An 18,946-nucleotide genomic window follows, 5' to 3' on the forward strand; every position below is an offset into this window, starting at 1 on the left:
AATTTTTCACCAGCCGGAATAGTATCCTTAGTTCATCAATTTGGTTCTGAACTTCAAATTATGGTTGAAGATAATGAGAAACGTTTGGTGGTTCGTCAGAAATGTGCTCTCATTACCGCATCATGCTGTTGGATAGATAAAACAATCACCTACTTATGTCATTTTATGTTTCAGTCTTCCCGATATTTGCCATCAGTTTCACCTGTTGGTGTATTTAATTTACCCATGGAGAGAGAGATAAGGGGCAGTAATCGCTGTTGAGACTTGAGACATTTTAGTTGCCTGAACATTTCAAGGACTGGGAAATTGTACAACCATTCCACAAGTTCATATTTTCATGTACAGCGTTTTCTGCCCTTATTCTCAAGCTAACCTATACAAGACATACTATCAGAAAACAAAAAAAGTGAAAAGAACTATTATTCATCTCTTTCGCATTCTGCATTATTTGCTTCTATATGAATCATTTGCCAAGCTATATACAACACAAGGACCAATTTCAGTCCCAGTGGTTCCTAGCCAATTGCTAACTCCTAATGTACAAGGCCGAATTTCCTCACAGAAAATTTAGCTGAAGCCCACCAAAGACTATTCGAATACCAATGAAGGAAAGTGTGAATGCATGTCAACTTTGCATCTTTTATTTGCTTTCCACGCTTTCTGTTGTTGTTGATGCAGATTTGGAGTAGCCAGACACTAAAGCAAATCATTGAATGAAGGAATTTGCGAATGCAACCATGCAGGTCAAATATGCACTGTTGAGTTGCTGTCCAAGCGTCCTTTTACTATGTATGCAGACCTGGAAGTACCAACCACTAAAAATCCATTGGCAACTGCAGGTCATCTAATACCAACATGAACGGCTAAAATTCAACTACTCTGGACCAAAATAGCAGTCTTGTATCGATAATCGATCAAAAGCATCATAATTTGCCTTCAAACCGACAAACTGGCTTCCAAGCTGTGCACATGGAGCATCTGGCCATCTGCACCCTTCTCTTGTGCGGAAGGGGCACAGTGACTCGCAAAAATGGTCCCCCTGTGCTTCGGAGACCAGGCTGTCCTCAATTGCAGAGATTGATACAGAGAAGTCACCATTTTCATCTACTTGATCCCTAACATCTGTGCCTCTTCGCAATGAACATGACAGCACTTCAGTTCTATCCTCCTGGTTTCCACTCATCGAAAATTTGATTGTGGATCCTATAGATTCTATCGCCTTTTTAATGGCAGCATTCTCTCTTTGAGCACTTTGAGCTGTGGCTAAGGCTGTGTTACTTGCACGTTTCTCCCTCTGCAAGTCTTGTTTCACAGATTCCATTTTCATTTTGATATCTTTTGCTCTCAATTCGGCGATGTCCTTTGCCTGATCATTCCATGAGAAAATAAACATCAAGGATAGGATATGTTGGGGCATATAACTATATAAGCCATTTTTGAACTGAACATCATAATACTTCTCTGTTAGTTAAACCTATCTTCAACCATGAACTTAGGTCTTGTTCCAAAAAAAAATCACATCAAACCAAGCACATGATATGACCTTACCTATGCTGCAATAAAACAGACATAGAATAAAATAAAAGACTATATATAATTACCTTCAATGCTTCTGCATATTTTTTATTCGTAGCATGCCACTGGGATTCAAGATCACCACCTTGTGATTCGATGGGGCATGTCCATCTCAAATAAAACTGGGGCCAAAGGGTTGGAGCAAGTGCTGCAGCAGGGGGCAATAGTGCACCATTATGCTTTACTGGGTCATAGAATGGATTGTAGTGTTCATGGAAGCTGCCGCCCGAAGCTCTTAGATCAGCCAAATATGACCACATGCAACGACAAGAGTTCGTGACACCAGATTGCTCCCTTTCCCGCTCACTTTCATTTCAAAATCAGAAATTAGCTATGCAGAATATTATACGATAAACATAAATCAAGAAGTACATGTGAAAAAAGGAATCAAACACTATTCTATTGCCAAGATATATGCACACGTGGAACAAAAGAACAACATGCTCTGGGGTTTTGGGAACAGAACTCAGTAAGAGTTAAATCTTGTGGGTTACACAATTTGAGCATGATATTGATAGCTTCTAAACTAGGATATAATGCTACTGCTGGTCAAGTTAGCAAGAGCAATAGAAATATAGAATATGCTGCCTTTTTTTTCTCCTAATCAAGGAAGGAACACAGATATATGCTGCATGGTATCATGGAAAACAGTGAACAGAAAAATAATTCAAAATATGGATCGTGACTTGTTATAGAGGATTAATACAAATATAACTTTTAATTCCGAAGGCTATGTCAGGGACAAAAAGAATAAGCTCAAATCAGAGAAAACAGCCAAGATGGGAAATATTTACCTGTTGCATAAGAAGTTTCCAAAGCGGCATGATAATACACAATCCATAAAATCAACTAGGAATTTCTGCAAAATGGAATCAGTTTAAAGATTATGAATGTTCATGGAGACTTAATTGTAGCCAACCCTTCTAATTGTGGAAGAAAACAAAAACTTACAGAAGAAAACTGAAATGCACATGGGTACAGACGTAGCAATTGAGAGATACAGTCGAGCCACTGAAAATGATAAATCGTATTACAAGTCGGATCAAAAGAAGTTCGCATACTTAAGAAAATAATGGATGTATCCAAAACAGGTAAAAAAATGCATGAATAACGACCAACTCTGTAGAAAAGAGGGTGTACCGTGTTTATAACAAAGCATTTCACTAATTCCACTAAAAGGCTGGCACTAATGTTCTTTTCTCGATTGGTAATTTTGTAGAAGATTAGTGTTTGAGATGCTGCTAAGTGCTAAATAATGTAGTTTCTATAATAGAAACCTACTGAAGTGCATGGTTTGATCTGCAATGCCGTACTAAAAGCTGAGAAGCATTCAGCCATGACTAATATGAACAATCCATACTGCAGAAGAGCATATCTTAAAGGCAATAAAGTAAAAATAAGTTGTCCTCACTGAATCCGAAGTTCAGAATGACAAATTGGCTATCAACACATCAAGTTATTCCTTGAGATGCAAGAAGTAAAAGATAATAGGAAGATGGAACAGCATTGGCAAGCTACCTGTAACAATATCGGTGAAGAGTTGTTTGATGTCTGGGATTGAGCTGAAGCATTGGATGATGGTCCTGATGGCCCTAGAGCGTTCCTGCTTGGTGAACTGCTTAAATTCCCAAGGGAAGGTTGCCTTAATAGCTCATACTGCGACCCTCCACTCTCAGCTACTGTTGGAACTCCCATCCTCTCTGCAAATGGATGACCAAATGCTAACCAATCCTTTTCCACAAGGGCCTAAAGCAGTGTTGAAGTGTGTCATCAGTAATAAGAATGGGAGTAGTGCTGATGCATAATTGAAGCAAAATGAGTCTTTCAAAAAAAAATAATTGAAGCAAAATGAAATGAAATAAAATAAAATAAAATAAAGATAGCAGTTATCAAACAGGAATGTTTAAATAATTTCAAGGGAGTATTGAGAAAGGGAGTACTGAGCACTACCAGACAGGAATGGTTAAATAATTTCAAGGCAGATTTATACAGTATGAAATACAAGCATATCAGCACAAGCAGCAAAACAGGGAAATAAACCATGGTCTTTGTTCCTTTTCCATTTTGGTGGAAAAACTGTTGGAGTATATTGAGCCCATGTGTATAGAGGCCCATCTAGAGGCCCATCTATAGGTATTATATATACCCACCCTTCTAGGGTTGGAGGAATACAAGCATTATTCTCTCCTACTCTCTCTCTCTTTCATGGTATCAGACGCCCCTTTCCTGGGTAGGCGCCCCCTCCTGCTCCTGTAGGCGCCGCCGGCGCCGCCGCCGCCGTCCTTGCGGCCATGGACGGCCGGCCACCGCCACCTCCACCCCTCTCCTCCTTCCTTCCCCTTCCTTCCTCTGGCGCTGCTCTTTCCTCTATTTCCGCCGCCGCCTCCTCTGTTTCTATTGTTCTGCGCGCGCGGACCCTGGCCGCTGCCGCCGCCGCCGCCTCCGCTGCCGCCGCGCCCACTGGCGCATGGGCTGCGGCGCCTCCGCCACCAATCTCCCCGGCCGCCGACCCACTCGCCACCACACCTCCGGTTCCCTCCCGTCCGCGCAGCGCGGGCACCTACCTCGGCGCAGAGCGCCCCACCTCCCCGGCTGGCGGTTGGACTCCGCACAGGGCCGATCCACCGCGCGCCGCCTCGCCGATGGCGCCGCCGGGCCCGGACTCCAGCACCGGCGTCCGGCCCTTGCTCCTCGATGCGCTGTACAAGGTCCTGCTGCGGGTCCCGGCCAAGGACCTCGGCCGCTGCCGCGCCGTCTGCCGGCCGTGGCGCGCCCTCCTCTCCAACCTGCGCTTCGCCGCCGGCTGCCGCACTCCTCTGTTCCCGGCGCCATGGCCGCCGCCGCTGCCTCTGCTGCTGGCTCGGCGCGCGCGGGCGGCCCCCCTCCCCTCTCCCAGCGCGGCGTAGATCCGGACGCCGCCACGCAGGACACTCGCGGCTCCTCCTCTGTCGCCGCCGTGCAGACCGCAGGGCGCGGCCCCTCCTCTGCCGCGCTGCCCACGGCCGGCCTGCCCGCGACCATGCCGCAGCACGGCCCCCTGGGCGCCACCGTCGCCGCTGCTGCATGCCTGGCGTGAGCAGGGGCCGGCGCGCCGCCGCTAGGCGCAGGCGCACCCCATCCTCTGCCGCCGCGCCCCCAAGACGACGCCGCCGCCGCTGCACACCTGGCGCAGGCCGTGCAGGCGGCCATCGCACCCACCGCGCAGGCTCAGGCCGTCGCGCCCGCAGACCTGGCCGCCGCCGCCGCCTTTGTGGCCGCCGTCGCGCCCGCTACGCACGCCGCGCGGGCCGCCGCCTCCCTCGCCACTGCGCAGGCCGTCGTGCCCGCCGCGCACGCCGTCGCGCCCAGGGACTCCGTGCGGGCCGCTGCCTCCATTGCCGCTGCGCAGGCTGTCGCGCACGCCATGCAGGCCCAGGCCGTCGCGCCCGCTGCGGAGGGAGGGGGCCCTCGTCCACAGCCCCAGCCGGTGGCCATACTCGCCGCTGCTGCTCCCCTGTTCGCGCCGTTCTGGACACCGCCCGCTCCACCCAGCTAGCAGTCGACCTGGCCTGGGCGGTGGGATCAGGCCGCACTGGCGCAGTCCTTCAGCGCCATGGGGCGGACGCCGCCAGTCTGCACCGAGTGGATCGCCGACTCGGGTGCCTCCTTCCACACCACCCCACATGTCGGTATTCTCTCGTCTGTCCGACCTCCACACCCCTCTTGTCCTTCTTCCATCATGGTTGGTGACGGGTCTTGCCTTCCTGTCACCGCCGTGGGTTCTGCTCCTGGCTCTTTTCGTCTTCCCAATGTCCTTGTTGCTCCTCAGATGGTTCATAATCTTCTTTCCATTCGTCAGTTTACAACTGACAATTCTTGTTCCATCGAGTTTGATTCTTCTGGCCTCACTGTAAAGGATTCTGCCTCCCAGCGTCCGCTACTCCGGTGTGACAGCACGGGGCCCCTTTACACCCTTCGCCTTCCTTCTTCTGCTGCACCACTCTCGCCTTCTTCTTCGCCCTGGCCGTCTTGGTCTGCCGCTTTTGCTGCGACGCCGTCTTCCACCACTTGGCACCGCCGTCATGGTCACCCTAGCCGCGACGTTCTGGCTCAGCTCAGTCGTAGTACCGATGTTCCTGGTACTAGGGCTCCTGCCGAGCCCCTCTGTCATGCGTGCCAGCTCGGTCGTCATGTCCGGCTCCCTTTTTCTTCTTCTTCACATGCGACGCATGCATTTGACCTTGTTCACTGTGACCTGTGGACCTCTCCTGTACTTAGCCTTTCTGGTTATAAGTACTATCTGGTGGTGGTCGACGACTTCTCGCACTACTCTTGGACGTTTCCTTTGCGCGCCAAGTCTGAGACCTTCCCCACCCTCCTCCACTTCTTTGCCTGGGTGTCCACTCAGTTCGGCCTCACCGTTAAGGCCGTCCAGTGTGACAACGGGCGGGAGTTCGACAACTCCACCTCCCGTTCTTTCTTCCTCTCTCGGGGTGTTCAGCTGCGTATGTCTTGTCCGTATACCTCTCCTCAGAACGGCAAGGCTGAGCGGATGATTCGCACGACGAACGACGTCTTGCGCACCCTTCTGATCCAGGCTTCTCTGCCCCCGCGCTTCTGGGCTGAGAGCCTCCACACCGCCACCTACTTGCTCAACCGTCTTCCGTCCACTGCTTCTCCTGCTCCCACTCCACACCACGCTCTTTTCGGTACCCCTCGCTACGACCACCTTCGGGTTTTCGGGTGTGCGTGTTATCCTAACACCTCCGCCACTGCTCCTCACAAGCTGGCGCCCCACTTGACTCGGTGTGTTCCTTGGTTACTCCCCTGACCACAAGGGGTACCGATGCTTTGACCTCACCTCTCGCCGCGTCCTGATCTCCCGACACGTCGTCTTTGACGAGTCGGATTTCCCCTACTCTACCTCATCTACACCTTCTCCTGACCCCGAGCTGGAGTCTCTATTTCCGACTGACCCGGTGGTTCAGCCACCGTTACCTGTCTGTCCTTTTCCTGCAGGTTTTCCCGGCACACCGGCACCGTTTCCGGTGATCCCTGCTGCGCCGAGCGCGGCCCCGGTGCCCGCGGTCGCGCCACGCGCGGTCCCCGGACCTCCGGTCGTGCCGCACGCGGACCCGGTGTCACCCGCTGCACCACACGCGGCTCCGGTGCTTTCACCTGCACCTGCGCGGTACGCTCAGCCGGTGCAGGTGTACCGGCGTCGCTCGGCGCCGACCCCGACACCGCAGCGGTACGCTGAGCCGGTGCAGGTGTAAAGGCGTCGTTCGGCGCCGACACTGGCGCCGCCTCCTGCTCCAGAGGCTCCTGCGACGCCGGAGCCGTCGCCGCCGCCGCCTCCTCCGGCTCCCTCTCGAGCCGAGCCGGAGGTATATCACCCGCTAGTCATCCATCGGGATCCTCGGCATATCCATCCCATGGTGACTCGGCGGATGGCGTCTCAGGCCGCAACTCTCTCCGCCACCGAGGAAGAGCCGCGGGTCTCTCTGGTACCCTCCTCTGTCCGCAACGCCTTGGCGGATCCTCACTTGCGTCGCGCGATGGAAGAGGAGTAAGCGACTCTTCTTGCCAACCAGACGTGGGACCTCGTGCCGCGTCCGTCTGGTTGCAATGTGGTGACTGGCAAGTGGATCTGGACGCATAAGCGTCGGGTTGATGGCACACTAGAGCGCTACAAGGCTCGCTGGGTTCTCCGGGGGTTCACTCAGCGACCTGGTGTGGACTATGATGAGACCTTCAGCCCAGTGGTGAAGCCCGCTACGGTGCGCACGGTCCTCTCGCGCTCTTGGCCTGTGCACCAGCTGGACGTGAAGAATGTGTTTCTTCACGGCACTCTCTCAGAGACTGTCTACTGCTCTCAGCCAGATGAATTTGTGGACTCGAGTCGTCCGGATATGGTCTGCCGGCTCAACAAGTCTCTCTATGGTCTGAAGCAGGCTCCTCGGGCTTGGTACTCTCGGTTCGCCACGTTCTTGCTGACATTGGGGTTCACCGAGGCCAAGTCTGACACGTCTCTCTTCGTCTACCGCCGTGGGGATGAGACTTCCTATCTGCTGCTCTACGTTGATGACATTGTGCTCACAGCCTCTAGTCAGCGGTTGGTTCAGAGTGTCATCTCCTCTCTGCAGCAGGAGTTTGCTATGAAGGATCTCGGTCAGCTCCACCACTTCTTGGGCGTCACTGTTGAGCCTCGCCCATCTGGTCTTCTCCTGCACCAGCGGCAGTACGCACTAGATATCCTGGAGCGGGCTGGGATGACTGATTGCAAGCCCTGCTCCACTCCTATCGACACTCAGGCGAAGCTGTCCGCTGATTTGGGTGATCCGGTGGCGGATCCTACTGCCTACCGAAGTCTGGCTGGTGCTTTGCAGTACCTCACCTACGCTGTCCAGCAGGGCTGTCTCCATATGCATGATCACCGGGAGTCACACTTGCTGCGCTGAAGCGTCTCCTCCGCTACGTCCGTGGCACTGTGGACCTCGGCCTGGTGCTTCACCGCTCGTTCTCTGCTGAGCTGGTGGTCTACACCGACGCTGACTGGGCTGGCTGCCCGGACACTCGTCGCTCCACTTCCGGCTACGCCGTCTTCCTGGGCGGCAACCTGGTCTCCTGGTCGTCCAAGCGGCAGCCGGCTGTCTCCCGCTCCAGTGCCGAGGCGGAGTACCAGGCTGTCGCTAACGGCGTAGCGGAGGCGTCCTGACTACGACAGCTCTTGGCGGAGCTCCACAGCCCGCTCGCCAAGAGCACGCTCGTCTACTGCGACAACGTCATCGCCGTGTATCTCTCCACCAACCCCGTCGAGCATCAGCGGACGAAGCACGTGGAGATCGACCTACACTTCGTGCGCGACAGAGTCGCAATCGGCGATGTTCGGGTACTCCATGTCCCGACTACCTCCCAGTTTGCTGACATCTTCACCAAGGGGCTGCCCTCCTCGACCTTCTCGGAGTTTCGATCCAGCCTCAACGTAGCCGGTGGCTAGTTGTGGCTGCCGGGGGGGGGGGGGGTATTTGCCCTTTGTACTCTTTTTGTACTCTCTTCTTGTCCAGTCTTGAACACCGCTGCGTCGGTAGTTCAGACTGTGGGGGGGTGTTAGCTTTCTTGTTGTCCAGTCTTGAACACCGCTGCGCCGGTAGTTCAGACTGCGGGGGGGGGGGGGGGGTGTTGGAGTATATTGAGCCCATGTGTATAGAGGCCCATGTATAGGTATTATATATACCCACCCTTCTAGGGTTGGAGGAATACAAGCATTATTCTCTGCTACTCTCTCTCTTTCAAAAACGAAAATAATTGAATCACCATATTTGGATGGAACACCCCAAACAAGACTAAAAGTTACGACTAAGAGAAGGATAAATGAGAGAATAGCTATTTTGCCACCACGAGTTTACAGAAATCTATTTACAGTTGGTACCTGGAATCCACTGAAAGTTCGATAATAAGGATCAAGCAATAAACAAGAAAGCGCGACCAACTGGGTTGTACGGTCCCATCCATCACTGCAGAAATAAAGTAGCAAAAAGAAATGAAATCCAATTAGATGATACAAAGACAAAGGAACAAAGCTATAGAGATCACACAATATCCTAAGATGACATTCAAAGCTTCATTCATTCAAAAATATACTAAGAATTAACAAGGGAAAGTGCTGGTGACAGGTGCATCCTAGTTTTAAAAAAAGGACAGAAGTTGAATTAAATAAGCTAACAAACTTTGACAGGGTGATATGATGAATCACCAGGGTCTTTTAATTAGAGCATCTCCAACAGTTTGGCATATTAGGTTGGCATCCTTTAATTTTTACAAAAACGATAAAAACACGTCTCCAACAGTTTGGCATACCGCTTGGCAAATTTTGGCAACTCGGAAAAAACAGCCTCTCGACGCGCATATATGCGCGCTGAGCCCGACTTGGCATCGTAGGTTTCGCGGTAAAAAAATCCTCGCACCGACGCCCGCGCGCTCCGCCCTGCACCTTCGCAACGCCACTCGACGCATGACGACGGCGCTTATGGGCCTGCACGACGACCGCCCTGCACCGGATCGTACGGCGCTTATGGGCCTGCACGACGACCGCCCTGCACCGGATCGTGCTCGACGAACCTGCGGCGGCACCGGCCACCGGCTCTACACGACGACCGCTCCGCGTCCTAGACGTGCGCAGCTACGGCGTTAGGAACTCCAACCCGGCCACCGGCGAGTTGCTCGATCTGCCGCCACCGCCATGCACGAGCACGCGGAGCGACCCGTGCGTACTGCCTAGAGGAGCAAGGGTAAAAATTAAAGACTGAAACTTTTTCCTGGGTCCTGATGCAAAACGTCTAGAGACAAAGGATTTACATATATGGGCTTAATTAATTTGCTAAAGTTTTGTGTTCACTTTGCAAAAGTGTTCTTTTATCTTTTTTGTTGATTACATTTAAATAAATAAAATTTTAATTTTGGGGAGTGAATTATGCCAAACTCTTGGAGATGATCTCTTTTTTTGCTTGGCATATATTTTAGGGAGTTGGCAAGTCATAAGATTTGCCAAGTAGAAAATGCCAAACTCTTGGAGATGCTCTTACGGGGGCTTATTTTTTTAACTTGGCATAAACTTACAGCCAGCTTGCAAAAAGCAGGCAATTTTTCATACAATAGCCATACCAACTGTTTGGTCATACATCAGTCTCCATAGCAGTAGAGCTATGGTTTATGTTGTCTACACCAAACAAAAAGTCCAAGCACAAGGGTGAATTGTTTCTCATTGACTAAACACTTAAAGGTAGATATCCCCAAAATTGTTCAGTGAAGGCTTCTCTTCTCTTCATGGCATATCCAAAAGGCAAAAGATTTTAAAAAAAAACTCATGACAAATACACGGATTTTAGCTAACTTCCTAGTTTGCCAAACATGAGGTTAGATGGGAATTCAGTACACTAATAAGTAATAACCAAGAAAGTGCAGTGGCCAGATGATGCAGATTTTAGGGATAACCCTGTTATAGGTCAATAAATAATTTATGAGGGTTCCAAACACTTAGTTAAACAGCTTTTTTTTTTGCGGAAGTTAGTTAAACAGCTGTTATAGATCAATAAACCTAATCCCTAGGAATCTCACCTAAGCCCACACTGATATGGGTTTGCAATAGATACTCAAATGGCATGGGTGCCAGGTCAACACAAGCAAGGAACAAGAAATCGTCATGGTAATTTCCTCCAGTTACCACATTAAATAAATTAATGCAAGTTAGAGATACTGAGGGATTAAAAACCTGCAATGGACAAGAACTGTTGCTGCTTCTTCCGCAATTTGTGCAGCAATCCACGAAGCACCAACCAGAATATTTTGGATATGGTTTAGCCATTCCCCTAATGTTGAAGAAAATGATGTCATGCTATTTAGATTGCCACCACCCCATGTTGATCCACGATTCCTCTGCCAAAAAATAATTTAAAAAACTCAGCATGTCGTGTGTGTTCTGTACTTGACGAGTTTGCATATAATTTAGCAGAATAGTCAAGCCCTTGGTATCTGTTAAATTTAGTTACAGCTTTTAAGCAGAAATTCGTTTGGGACAGATTACAACAGATAAGAATATGCAGCAGCAGCTAGCTTGGCGCTAGGTTACTAGCTTGCAACAGCTGTATCATAGCATTTCAGAAATATCTGTGTAGAGCTATGGGCATGCACAGGCATCAGACTACATTCCCAAACTAAGTTCTTGTATGCATTACAGGAACAGATGACAACCTCAAAAGGGTGTTCTATATCAGCAAGGCAAACCATCAACTTACCCGATCTCCAACAACAGATACAGCTGAAGGGGTTCCATTTGACGAAATTGAGCCATGAGCATCCACATAGTCCCTAAGGCGAGAAAGACTATCTCTCATTGTGTGGATGTTTTGTATTCCTAGAAAAAGAACCTGGTCCCAGATCCAGTGAATTAAAGAGAATAAATAGTTTCTTCTCTTGACTGTTGATGGAAGAAGAGAAAAAAAATGTATAATGCAAAGGTACAGATGCAAACTAGATAACTATCACAGCTAACATTACCTCAGATCTGGGGTAGTTAGAAGATGACTCTGAACCCCCTCCCTTTGCCCCATTTGCTAAAGCATTTGCTCTTGGACGGGCATCAATTATGTACAATTTCCTGTTTTTGAGCAGAATCAGTACACCATTTAAGTTGTTCATTAGGAATAAATCTCCAAAAAGGTCAAAGAGTATAAGCATAATCAGAAAGTGCATCAAAGAAAAAATATTCCAAGAGTTAGGTGGTATCTTTCCCTCAAAAAAAGAGTTAGGTGGTATCTGCTCTGATTACTTAACTGATTCCCCTTTGTTAAAGACAAAATTAGGCAAAATGAATACATCCTTTAGCTCAGTATGTGCCTCAGTTCTAGTGCTTAGCACCATAAAACAAAGAGGGCAAGAAAGCAAAATTTAAAGGCTCAATATTTTTTCTCGAACACGCAGGAGAGCTGTGCATCTTTGTATTAAGAAGAAGAGAGTGGCCAATTTACATCACCGATCACCCACCTTGGGCCAGAATGGGTGACGGTTGAACAGAACTCCTAAAAGACTCCTACAGAAAAAGGATATCTTTTACAGATTCTTAAAGTCCCTTTTTACACAGAAAAAAAAATGTATCAAGATATCTATATAGTGAATGAGTTATAAGGGATATAGTCAACTTAACTGAGTACAATATTTTAATGGATGACAGTAGTAAGAGAATAGATATAGCATAACATGCATACTATGATTACCTTGGAGATCCTTTATCACCAGTGGTTCTGCTGCCAAAAGCACATACAAGCTTCTCATCAGCATTGCTGCAGAAAGTGTCCTAACATTAGACCAATCAAATCAAAGAATAGACATCATATGTTCCAGACAAATTAGATAGATATAAACTCACTTTCTAAAGTTCATCATCAACCCAACCATTGGCTGAGATGACCTCGCCAGAACAGCTCCGGACCCTGTAACGTAAACATGTTCAATTTTTTTTTCTCATGTCTGCCTCAAAATTCCTTTTTAACCATTAATAATACACAATTTACCCGAAAACAGAGTGATATTAAATAGATGTTTTGTCGAGAACATGGAAGGATCCCTTTGAAGGTTCTTAAAGAAAATCCATTTAACAAAACACAACTCAGAATTTCTAAATAGGCTTGAATAATATACTACTAGCAATCATCCTTTTTACACAAACCTCTACAAAAATCCAACTTACTCATTCAAGCTGGAAATAAGTTGGCATGTTCAAAGTAGCTCTTTTGAGGGTTGTTATCTGTTTAAACCAAAAGAATCCCAGGACTAGTTGCACAGATATGATTGCAAGCTACACTACTACAACGAAAACACTAATAATGGTGACCGTGGTGGTGGCTTGCAAGAAAGTAATACCACCATCAGGCACAGATATGTCATTCTAGAAATAGAAGACCTGAAGAACCATGCAGTTTTGAAACATTACATATTGAGATCTTTCCAAATATTTATAAGTGTGTTTTTCATAAAGTAAGTATAGATTCGCCTCAAAAAGTAATTTTGTAATATTATAGATTTACAATATTAACGGGTTTTAATATATTGTGGTGGAAATGAAGGATCCAAGTAATTGAAGATCATGTTGATGTTCAATATGTTTGTATGTCCCAAGGGAATAATAATCAACAATAACAGACAGTATTTCTCAATGGCGAAGACACGGACTTTCCAACAAACATGACACATGAACATGAGAATGTCAGCCCTCTACAGGTCTATTGAAGTAGGGACCTTCAGATAACAGAGAGGAAAAGATTTATCTGCAAAGGACAATTTAAAAAAAAAAACTTGAGTATACGTACCAGGGTCGCACCATGAAATAACAGGCAAGCGTTTGCCTGATCGAAAAGTAGAAGCTTGAAATAAATCTTCATCACTAAAGGACAGTAGGCAAATGCTAGTATCAATGACTTATGTGTGTTTTAAGAGAATAAAACTACCACATGCCATTATCAAGGGCATGAAATACCTTATGCTCCTTGGTACAATCAGTTCAGAGGGGTAAGTTGAACACAATGAATAACTAGAGTTAACTCTAGTTAGCCTCCACCAATCGTTAGACAAAGAAACTTCCTCAGCTCCCTGGAACTGCGGTAAACTTTTCCTAAAAAGACGGAAGTATTCTCTCAAGAGCCGCCACTTTGGCTCAGAGTCATTCTTAATGGTGGATGGATCACAAGAAAATGCATATAGGTCCCACAAATTAGCAGGTTTAGTGTATCTCCTCAAAGCATCAAACACTTCATTTTTCTGAAAAGATAAGCATCAAAAGTAAACCACAAAAGATTCAGAATGTGCGGCAAAATAATATGCTAAAAGAAACTACAATTACGTATAGGATCAAAACAAAATACCTGCTTTGTTTTGGGAAGAAAAGCGAATACAATGATTCTCATGTCTTTGCCTGAACAAAAGACAGATCAGTACAAGTCAAGTTCCTTTAGCAAATGTTGTAAAATAGTAATAGTTAACTATCATTAGAAAGAAAAATCTAGATTCACAATCAACAATAGAAACAAATTAATTGCACATATTATAATGAAAAGCACTACATAAACTTTAAAATGTTGTAAATACAATGGTGAACATTATCATAAGTAGAAAATTGTAGATCTGTCAAAAACAGTATAGGTAAACTAATTGCAAACATCATACTTGGAAAATATTTCAAGAAAAAAGTTGAACCTTCTTGCCTTTCTAATCCAAATCATCTGGCCAAAAAGGTTTGATGGGAGCAATTACAATATATCTCAAGAGACAACTTTCCGTTTTTTACAAAAATCTCGAATTTATGATGAGGTAGGTTTGCAGTTGGACAAATAATTATGCTTAAAGGTGACTCAGTACAGAATACAAACTTACCAATGACTTGAAGAAGTTCACGGGGACGGCTCTTATCAGAGAGGTTGGGTAGGGGTTGGAGCTTCACATCCTGCAACAAAACTGATTTAGTCAATAATTTATAAGTTTGCATGCGTTGTGGTAGCACAACTTATATAAATATAATCCTGGCTGACAATCTGAACATGGAAAGAATAAAAAGGCCACACACAGATTACTCAGACTTACATCATTTAGCTTCTCAATTGTTGTCAGCGGAATGGTACCCAGCTCTATGACACATTTTTTTGCTTGGCTCTGCAAAACGGTCACATGATTAAAAAAGAAAGAGGAGAAGGGAACAGCATCTCTGGCTGCATATCAGGATGACCAGTTTAAAAGTTTAAAAGAAAAAGAAAGATGTGATTGAACAGTGCTGTCAGAAAAAAGCAAGAAGAAAAATATCTCTGGAAATCAATGTTGCAGCCAAAGTGATATTGTATCGAAGTGCAGGGGACATCCAAATCACATAAAACTGTCATGGTATGATTGCTTACCACAAAGAGAAGTCGGAAATTTGTCACTGAAAGTGTACCAGCCTCACGGATGTTCAGTAGAACAACTCCATGGCCCTAAGTAAGGAAAGGTGAGAGAAATCAAATTCAAGATGGACATATCCAAGTAAAAAGACTGAAATCAATCGGTATAAGGTTGAGGTTTATGTCAGAAAATAAATGACATCTTTTTTATGAACTTGAGGTAAGTCACAGATTTCTTTTAATAAGGAGAAAAAAGTAACTTGGTTACCCCCAAACTAAGTATGACATGACCCGCTATCATGAACATGAAGTTACATTAAGATGTTCCATATTCTGGTGTTGAACAGTAGGCAAACAAAGCGAGCATGCTGCACCTACTATCGCTGTAAACATGGTATATGACAAGCTTTTGCAACACACCATTAATACTGATTTAAAGTATATACCAGAAAGAAATTCTCAAGGATGATGTATCCACCAAAAAATTTTGTGCGTTCACTAAAACCTCATGAATTGTTTTTGGCACATTTGCTCAAACAGAACATTTATGTATTGATCTGGTTTTGATAATCGGATTAGTATTTTCGGTGTCATCCCCAAAAAGACATCCTCAGCCACACTCACCATACAATTAACTCTGGAGGAGCTCTTAATGCTACATGATAGTTTTCCCGTTTAAAATTAAAATCTACATTAGGTATGTCGCTCTGTTAGCTCCGAGATAATCCTTAGCCCCCTTGACGCTGAGGATGCCAGTGGATGTCTTGAACGATATTTTCTTTTCTTTTGCATTTTTTTCCCTAAACTGACACATAGTGCAATGCATGTTATACAGATCTATCTATTGGTCCAACCATAATAATCTACACTAGTATAGTAGCATGTGATGATTTGATGGCGTCTGCAGTTGCATACAATACATGAATGGCGCACAGATCAAAAAATTGCAGACTAATATGATTTCTCTTGTGATTAGGGTAACTTGGCAAGGGGTTCCCAGCAACCGCCAATGTGCATTGTCAGGTAACCCGAGGGCAGGGCAACCCGGACAATGAATTGTCCTTACAGAGCACGAATTGATTCATCAGACCCTCTGGAATTGTAGACCATCAGGTGGTCAGGAAAAAAAAACTGCAGTTACCTGGGCGATAACCGCCTCGTCCTCTAGCAGGAAGTCGTCCATGCTCTCCTTGACGGCCTGGCCCAGCCTCCGTGGCCTCGGATCCTGGAAGGCGAGAATCGGCAGCAACCGCATCAGTACGGAATTGACAACACCAAGCGCGAACCAGCCCTAGCGCGGACCGCGGAGCTGCCGCACGCCCACGCATGCAGCGGTGCGGTGCGTTGCGCGGCCGTGGCGTCGGCCCCGTGCCCCCACCCGCACCGAATTGCGAGCCCCAGCCCCGCCTTCCCCGCGGAACGGGACGCGCAGCGAGGCGCGGGCACGCAACGCAAGGGCGGGGGAGAGGGGCGGGCAAGTGGTGGCGGCCTGGCGGGGCTCGCGAGCGAGCGGAGCGGAGCGGGAGCTGGGGCCGTGGAAGGGGAGGATCAGCGTACCTCGATTTGGTTCCAGTCGATGGCGTCCCAGCTGCCGGAGCCATCCATCTCCGGCGAGCCGCGGCGGCGGGTCCCGTTCCGTGCCCGCGGCGTCGCGTGGTCGCGGCGACAGACGAGAGAGAGACGGGGGGAGGAGAGAAGAACGGTGGGGACGAGGAGAGAGAGAGGAATGCGTTTGGCCTGTCCGCCCGCTCGCCCGGTTCGGGTTGGGCTTGGCTTGCTGGGGAGGAGACCCGACCGTGCCCGACGGCGGTAGCGTGAAGCGGCCAGGAGTTCGGTTGCACCAATCTTGGGCGTTGCTACTCATTTTTTCCCCTGTTCCGTACGAAAAGAAAGCTTCTGTTTGCTCTGACTCGGGCTGCCTCTCCTCCGTTTCCGTCTTCTAGGCCATGTTTGGTTAGAGGGTAGAAAAGTTTTGATGAGAGAGAAATGAAGCTTTGACCACTAATTAGTGGTATTAAATAAAATCTAATTACAAAATTACCTCTACAACTGTGGCACTGTAGCAGTTGCTCTAGCTAATGAGGCCTTTGACCATACGATTAGAGGATGATTGAGTGCGGTTACTGTAGCATCACTGTAGCCAATCATGATGAAACTTGGCTCATTAGATTCGTCTCGAAAAGTTATACTCATTCCTAAAAAGGTTTTGCAAATAAACTTCGTTTAGTACTTCATGCATGCATTCGTCTTTTTGTGCAAAAGTTTTCGTGATTTTATCCAAACACGGCCCTAGCTCTGTGTGTTGTTTACTTGTTTCTCTCTCTTTCATCTACCGTGAAGTAAACCATTTGTTGATGCTTGATGATGTGGATGGAATCTGGTCTGAGGATCATAAGGTGATGTACTGATGTGATCAGGGGCTTTTGTTTGTTGTGGCTGCAGTTTTTAATGCGGCTCAGGCCTTGAGGGTGGTTGTGGTTGACATTCCAAAAGGCAAGAATGGTGGCATTGGGATGGACATGACGTATGCTACCCTTATTTTTTATGAAGCACATCTAAATTGTTCGCATTGTCAATTTATCAGTTTGACTCGGGGCAAATCGACTTGTCCCAATAATATGAGTTAAAAAAATTGGCATAAATGAAAACAAGAAAAACGAAAAAAATAGATCGACCACGATGGAACTCGAACCCAAAATCTCCCGCTCCGGAGGCGAGCGCCTGATCCATTAGGCCACGCGGTCGCCGATGTACAGAAGAAGTAACAAATTTATAAACTAAATTTAAAATCGAGATTAATTGCTAATGGGCTTGCCACTTAGTTACGGGCCTGAAACGGGTTTTCTTTTACTTTTCTAAAAGAGGCCTAAACTACCCGCAACAGTCTTTCAAAAGGACCATTAGACTTTAGCATAAAAGAATATCTAATTATTCCAAAGATTTGCAGGTCTTCAACCGAAATAGAGCTAAATACAAACCTTTGTTTCAAATAATGGAACAACGAACAACATATGATGTTTCGACATCAGGGTCCTCTTTGACAAACAACTTTGAGAGCCACCTTTTAAATGAATTTGTTAGGACGAACTTGTCAAACTAATATACTTGCAAGTGCATTGCGCAATTTGGTGGTACCATTCCTACATGACTAATCTGAATATTCTTAAACGCATAGATGGTGAAAGTTATGAGGTTTGTTTCTACACTTCCTAAATGTAGTACATCTATGAATGACGAGTATTACATTAGTTTCCTAGCGATGGCATCCAACCATTTTCATTGCAAACACCCATCAATACATGACCATCAAGCTACTTTGCTTCTTTATTGAAAACAGATGGCCCCTACAACATAATGGATAAATGCACACCCTGCTGAACACAACAGTTCAAGAGTGAGTTTCTCTAAGACCGGTGAATGTTCAAGTATACATGCTATCTCACTTAAGTTACCAGGTACACACCAATATAATATTCATTAAGCAACAAAAGTGTTCAGGGTTGACGAATATGGCACGCCAATTTAAGTCCTTCCGAAAATAATCTAAACACATTGGAAACAAATAATACATCAACTGACAGCATTATGCAAAATGAGGTGAACATGAATTACTCAAAGTATAAGCACATCATTTCAATATTAGCTGACAGCTCCAGCCTCCAATTTCTTATTAGCTTCTGATAAACTTTGCAGAAGGACACAAGTGTTGGTGTCATCGTATGCCATAACAAACATCACTTCAGTGGTGAATTGCCGAGGCTGTACTGATCAGCTAACAGAAAAAGGGGTGTTGGTGCTGGAGTCATTGGAATTTGACCTAGCTATTGGGATTTGTCAACATCAAGGCAGTTTATGCCTCAGGTGAGAAGTCTTCATGAGCCAAGTGGGATTATGCTAGAGGTTCACTGTTTTGTGCATTTGTGCAGGAACATCATTTTTTTCCTTTCAGAAATTATTTCAACGGATGAAAA

At 46.6% G+C, this 18,946-nt stretch overlaps 1 protein-coding gene across 1 annotated transcript; it reads right to left on the reverse strand.

Annotated features, from left to right (window-relative positions):
• Positions 1–272: 272 nt before the first annotated feature.
• Positions 273–16,724, reverse strand: LOC120677736 (phosphatidylinositol-3-phosphatase myotubularin-1-like). Its single transcript, XM_039958917.1, has 19 exons — positions 16,533–16,724; positions 16,117–16,200; positions 14,994–15,068; positions 14,686–14,754; positions 14,479–14,548; positions 13,971–14,020; positions 13,586–13,866; positions 13,419–13,492; positions 12,479–12,542; positions 12,327–12,392; positions 11,611–11,710; positions 11,349–11,480; positions 10,826–10,989; positions 8,987–9,071; positions 3,094–3,321; positions 2,527–2,586; positions 2,370–2,434; positions 1,602–1,881; positions 273–1,366 (listed from the first exon to the last, which is right to left on the reverse strand). The coding sequence occupies exons 1-19, from the start codon at positions 16,578–16,580 to the stop codon at positions 875–877; spliced, it is 2,487 nt and encodes an 828-aa protein (XP_039814851.1). The 5' UTR covers positions 16,581–16,724; the 3' UTR covers positions 273–874.
• Between the last annotated feature and the right edge of the window lie 2,222 nt (positions 16,725–18,946).

This window comes from Panicum virgatum, chromosome 6N (assembly GCF_016808335.1).
Source record: "Panicum virgatum strain AP13 chromosome 6N, P.virgatum_v5, whole genome shotgun sequence".
Lineage (NCBI taxonomy): Eukaryota > Viridiplantae > Streptophyta > Magnoliopsida > Poales > Poaceae > Panicum > Panicum virgatum.

Excerpts from the sequence above, each read along its gene's own strand:
- LOC120677736 (XM_039958917.1), bottom strand. The coding sequence starts at position 16,580 with ATGGATGGCTCCGGCAGCTGGGACGCCATCGACTGGAACCAAATCGAG. Across the intron at positions 16,201-16,532 it reads TCGACTGGAACCAAATCGAG|GATCCGAGGCCACGGAGGCT; the intron begins GTACGCTGATCC and ends CTCGCCTTCCAG. Across the intron at positions 1,367-1,601 it reads AATATGCAGAAGCATTGAAG|GCAAAGGACATCGCCGAATT; the intron begins GTAATTATATAT and ends TGGAATGATCAG.